Source organism: Pseudorasbora parva, chromosome 13 (genome assembly GCF_024679245.1).
Source record: "Pseudorasbora parva isolate DD20220531a chromosome 13, ASM2467924v1, whole genome shotgun sequence".
Taxonomy (NCBI): domain Eukaryota; kingdom Metazoa; phylum Chordata; class Actinopteri; order Cypriniformes; family Gobionidae; genus Pseudorasbora; species Pseudorasbora parva.
In genome coordinates this window covers 25,858,511-25,864,867 of record NC_090184.1, presented here as the reverse complement: position 1 = coordinate 25,864,867, position 6,357 = coordinate 25,858,511, and the positions used below count along the sequence as shown (strand labels likewise).

The following is a 6,357-nucleotide window of genomic DNA, read 5'->3' as shown; positions in this document are numbered from 1 at the left end:
ATTGATTGGGGACGTTTTAAATCCGTTAACATATTGGTTAATGCAGTTATACAAACCTAAACATGTAATACTATTTATTTATATAAAAAAAATTACATTCAATTGAAATGTAATTCTTAAATTGATGATTGTTTGGAACATTAAAAAAAGTTTAGTTGTAAATAAAACAAAAGATTACTGTTTTAGAAAGTATACTTTCAGTTTTTCATTGTTTCATTGTGTGAAATTTACTTTCTGAATGAATATTGTTTTCCCCCTGTGATGGATTGGCAGCTTTATTGATTATTGCCCCCTGTGCTTGTAAAAACAGCGTGCAGGTGTTTTGAAAATGTCGTAGGTGTCGTAGATGGTGGGGAGGGGGTTGTTGGTGCAGCTGAGGGGACAGAAAGTCACGGGTTTAAGTGACACTGGCATGTTTGTGAAAGCTGCTCCAAGTGACATATTATGGACCACGCAGCACAGAGAAAATAAATGAGACAGAGAAAAAGGGTCTGGAAACCATTTGCCACTGTCTCACTCTCTCTTTCTTAGATCATTCTTAACATCTGCCTCATGTTTATTTACCCAACACCCGCTTCTGGCTATAAACAAACCATCTCTGCATGAGCTCAGCCCTTGTAGAAGCTCATAACCTCCAGCAGAACTTCTGCCCCTCAGCCGCAAACCAAACAGCTGAGAGACCAACAAACATAATTATGTGAATTTCATTTCACTGTTACTTGTTATCTTGCTGATGACAGTTAGAGCTGGAAGCTGTGATTTCAACTGTTGTTACGCAACATTGTTTCTCCAGGTTCAGAATCCAGGTCAAATGACCCAAATTAAGAATATTAATTTTACATAGAAATGTCTTTGTTCCAATAAAGCACTATTTATTTATGCATATTGCAACAGAGCGATTGTTGGACCAAATTAGGATGATCACATTGCTTGCATGGGCACAAGCTCAGGTCAAAGATGAGAGGTCAGGTTAGTGAGTTTGGTCATAAGCCCATATGGATGATTTAAGGTCTTGCATTCCTTTGCACTGAAACAGACCCGTAGTCAGAGCATGATTGTGAAGCCGTGAGACATGTTATTCTTATATGACAAGGCCAGTCATGAATTATGACAGGAAGGAAAGTGAAAACTTAAATGAGTGTGAAGCAGAGGAAATAAATGTGACGTGTGAACCCAAAGACAAGAGTGAAAGTGAACACATTTGAAATATATCGACAAACATATTGGGACACCCCTCCAACTTCAAATCATTGATTTCAGATGTTCCAATCACTTCCATGGTATAAAATCAAGCATCTAGGCATACAGACTGCTTCTACAAACATTTGTAAAAACAAACAAAACAATGGGTCACTCCACAAGTTCATTCATAAAATGTCCACTATATTCCACAGTCAACTGTTAGTGGTATTATAACAAAGCAACTGGGAACAACAGCAACTCAGCCATGAAGACCACGTAAACTAACAGAGCGGGGTCAGCGCATGCTGAGGCGCACAGTGCGCAGAAGTCACCAACTTTCTGCAGAGTCAATAGCTACAGACCTCCAAACTTCATGTGGCCTTCAGATTAGGTCAGGAAAAGTGCATAGAAAGCTTTATGGAATGGGTTTCCATGACTGAGCAGCTGCATCCAAGCCTTACATCACCAAGTGCAATGCAAAGTGTCAAATGCAGTGGTGCAAAGCATGCCGCCACTGGACTCTAGAGCAGTGGAGACATGTTCTCTGGAGTAAAAAATCAAACTTCTCTGTCTGGCAATCCGATGGACAAGTCTGAGTTTGGCGTTTGCTGAGATCAGTATACTTTCCTGAATGTATTGTGCCATGTGTAAAGTTTTGTGGAGGGGGATTATGGTGTGGGGTTGTTTTTCAGGGCTTGGCCCTAGTTCCAGTGAAAGGAACTCTTAATTCAGCATACCAAGACATTGCTGCGAAGTGTGGACCAATTAAAGTGTGGGTCATTAAAGTGCATGTATTGCATATACCCAAGTGAATGTAGGGTATAAATATGAAATGTGCCTCTGTATGTGTGTGTGTGTGTGTGTGTGTGTGTGTGTGTGTGTGTGTGTGTGTGTGTGTGTGTGTGTGTGTGTGTGAGAGAGAGAGAGAGAGAGAGAGAGAGACCCCTGCTGTTCTTTATCATGGCCTCATGCTCTTTGAGCTACTGCATGAAAACAAAAGGGTCTAAAACTCTCACTTAATGAAATTAGTAATAGACTAATGTGACAAATTAAAAATAAATAAACAAATTAAAAAGGAAATGTACGCTCCAGTTTTTTTTTACTTGATGAACATGACTTTTTATTTTTTTTATTGCTTAGGTTCCTATTAGTTCGTTTTGACGAAAAGTGCTTGTGCAAATAAACATGTTGATTTTTGCAGCATTAGCAGTGCGTTTGCCAGCCTGTTTGTTGCACGTTCATTAGGCGCACTGTTGTTTTAAACGCCTCTGTCAAATGGTCGCGCAATAAAAGCAGTAAATTCAGAAGATAATCACCGGCCGTGAGTTACTTGCAGGTGCAGCTTCTGTTTTTTTCCTAGTGAATGTTCACATTACTCCACAAGCTCTTTTATCGAGAACAATCTGTATTCTGGATCTCTTGCAAAATAATAATACTGATAATAATAATAATAATAATCATTTCAATATAAGTCATTAAAATGCAGTCTAAAAAGGGCAATTGTGCAAAAAAACTGCCATCCCTATAAATATTTAAAAAGTCAATGCAGCAATCAAACGGAGATTTAAATTTTATTGGATTTTTTTGTGATTTTGTTTTACAGTAGGCATATAGACACAAAATAGAAATAAGTTTGTAAGATTATAAGTGCTGTTAAAACTTATAAAGGGGAAACAATCTAGCAGCAAGAAACACACTGACAACCGACATGAAACAGAACTGCAATATTTCATCAACAACCATATAAAACTAATTTAATTAAATTTAAAAAATTGAAGTTAATATTAAAGGGAATTATAAATATATTTACAAATAAATTGAAGCACAAAACATTTAGCCTTTTGTGACAATACCATACAGCAGAAGAAAATACCATACCGTACTGAAATTCATCTCATGGCATTTACACGGTGTTTAACTTCCTAGAATACCACTGTCCAGTGTCCTGTTACCTGTCCAAAAAACACACCTTTTGGTACTAATTTTAATGTGAATGCATTATAGACTACTTTACGTTTTTCTATCATTTAACCATAATGTCTGTCCTATTGGTTTATTTTGTTTGTAAACCCATTAACTATTAAAAGTAAGGTTTGGTGTGTTCAAATATGATTTAGCGAGTCTCTGAGAGACTGTAGCTTTGGTTATTTGCATAAGACTGACCGCTCCTCCCTATAAAACCCCGCGCGCGCTGCTCTTGGTTTAGCTGCTCGCGCATGGAATGACTGTGGGTGCACATCAGGGATCTTTTAATATGTTATGAGACCGATCAACTCCTGAAAGTACATCAGAGAAACACACATCAGGGTTTGGCCATGCAGTGTTTGCGTGGCTAGTGCTTGACAACAAGCCACTCTTTCCTTTTGGATACTTTGGATACTTCCCTCTTCATTTCATCGAGCTCTTGTCCAAACATTTTTAGCAATGGCTTTTGCCATGCTGCGGCCCATAGCGACTCATCTAGCGTACTCGGATGTTGCCATGATGTCCGAGGATGAGGAAAACCGCAGCGAGAGCGACGGCAGCTCGGAGCAGAGCTACGGTTGCTGTCCCAGTGCGGAGAAGAGGCGGCGGATGTCACGCAAGTCCACGGTGAGCAGTGTGGTTATAGTTAAGCAACGGAACGCAGCGAACGCGCGGGAACGCGATAGGACGCAGAGCGTCAATACGGCTTTCACGGCGTTACGGACTCTTATTCCAACCGAGCCGGTGGACAGAAAGCTGTCAAAGATTGAGACTCTGCGCCTAGCCTCCAGTTACATCTCACATCTGGCCAATGTGCTCCTGATAGGGGATGGAGGAGAGGACGCGCAGCCGTGCGTGAGCGCGGTGTACAGCGCGCAGGGGGACAGCGGAGGAAAGCAGCCGCGCACCATCTGTACTTTCTGCCTCAGCAGCCAGAGGAAAGGGGTAAGAGACCACTCAAATGGGTGAGCATGCGAGAAAATGCATGTGGTTATTGATACTGTCTGGGGAGAATAGTAATAATAAACATGTATGTTTATAATAGTAAACACTTATGGATGGCAAATGGGCGGATATAGCACCTCAGGCAGTGTGAAGGACCCTTGAAATATATTAGGGGTTGTTAAAAAGAGACATTTTTAAGAATGAACTCATGCATGAATTAATTTTAAGAGCTTTAGAAATCGAAAGGAGAACATAGCAAAACAATAATGGCAACACTGTTGTAATTATGCCCATCAAATATTCAATGGCCTAGGCTAATTCTTATTTTAGGCTACATGTGGTCCCATCTAATACATTGGTCCCATTTTTGGTAGGCTACCAGAAGATACAATAAAATAATAATAAAAAAATGTATATGAAAAATTATAATCATGTTAAAGTAGGCCTATTACTTAGTTAAAGTGAACGTAATATTCCTGCAATACACACCTTAAATATAAACCTGAGTTGTTTTCCAACATCCAGAACCCCAAGTTCATCTTAAGCGACGAATAAAACGGAATCGGAAAAATAAATAAATTAATATATAAGAAAGATAGCCTAGGACATAGAATTATTTGGCCTGCCATTATAATAGTCTAACCCCTTTGTTTTGTATATTTGTGCTTTTGCAGGTAAAGGACGGGTCCGACTGCGTCCGCATGCGGGGAATCGCATCATTGCGCGTGACACGCCGGTAGCAGCAGCAACAGCGCGTGATACGAAACCGCCACTCAGGGAGCGCGAGAGGTGAGCGAGACACCTCGCCACGGAGATTTTCGGAAGACTCGCCATTCAAACAGCGTCGATTTAAAATGTTGTACTTTTCTGTTTGTGTTTTGTATAGAGATATGAACATTTAAATGCAGTGCATAAAATATTTTTTTCTTTCTTTTTCCTTTTCATTTTTAAAAAGAGAATTTATACATTTTATACACAACTTGTGAGAACACCATGGTGAAATAAAATATATTTTTTCAAATTTCAAATGTCCTTTGTCAGTTATGCGTGGATGGCACATGAAAAAAAGAGCTCTTTTGTAAATATTTTGAGTTTTTCATTATCCAGTAAATCTGCTGACCAAGAGAAAATTGTCCTTAACTTTAATTCATTTTTCATTAATTCCTATTTATAGCACAAAATTCAGCTTGGTGGGACTTATATATATATATATATATATATATATATATATATATATATATATATATATATAATGTATATTATACATAATAGCATACAAGCTTATCAGCTTGTGGTTATGCGTATAGGCCTATAGTGACTTGTGTTGGTTAGTACTATGCATCCCTTTAAAAACGTGGTTAAAAATCCAAACATTGCCAGACAAAATACAACCAAAAGATGGAAGAGTAGTCATGGGGAATCTGAAACTAAACATGAATTCAAATTCAGATAAAACTCATAAATCATCTTTAGCATAACTCCTCTCATTCTCTGTATGGTCCTTGTATCACTGTTTAGTTAGTATGTAACATATGTGAAGGACAGAAAAGTTTTTTTTTTAATTCTTTTATACATATTTCTCATTCTGTCTCCATGTGTTTTTGAGATCTGGGATGAATTAGTCACGGTAAATACTACCCTTCGGTCAGCATGGGGACCTGCTGCAGCTGTGCATCTGTGAGCTGTATAAATCACTGTGAGGGTCAACTTGGAAGGTGGGGTGGGGGTAATATAGAGCAAGAGAAAGTGTAACGGGGGGATTGATAAAGAGAAAGCAGGGTCGAAGGTCCGGGTGAAGATTAAGCATCCAAGCTCTTGGATGAAGGTCATAGGTTACTGTACATAAGTTGAGTGGGTATTTTAAAATCACAGACAAATATAGATCTGTAGCTACAATTGTTAATATCCCTATTCGGTGAACTTTATGTAGCTAATAAAAAAAGACTAACCTTGGGTGAACTGGTTGAGAAAAGAAAGCCTTAAATAACCCGAGACAGCAAATATGTTGTGTCTGATCTCTCCTCTACTGCTCTTGTTTTAGCTGTTGTTCATGCTGCGATCAGACCCAGGCAGAGATGTTCATTCCACCAGAGCTACACGAATGCATGTTTCTCATAAACAATCCAGGATTGTGTGTTGTTGTTTTTTTTGTTGTTGTTTTTTTTTGAGATTGCATTTTGGATCTGCTCAGAAAAATTTGATTTTTGAATTAATGATTGAGATGTATTATATTAAAATAGCTGTATTATAAAGTATATATAATAA

At 38.5% G+C, this 6,357-nt stretch overlaps 1 protein-coding gene across 1 annotated transcript; it reads left to right on the top strand.

Moving 5' to 3' along the window:
* The first annotated feature begins 3,407 nt into the window (after nt 1-3,407).
* On the top strand, nt 3,408-4,992 carry tcf15 (transcription factor 15). Its single transcript, XM_067412618.1, has 2 exons — nt 3,408-4,092; nt 4,767-4,992. The coding sequence occupies exons 1-2, from the start codon at nt 3,607-3,609 to the stop codon at nt 4,830-4,832; spliced, it is 552 nt and encodes a 183-aa protein (XP_067268719.1). The 5' UTR covers nt 3,408-3,606; the 3' UTR covers nt 4,833-4,992.
* Nucleotides 4,993-6,357: the final 1,365 nt, after the last annotated feature.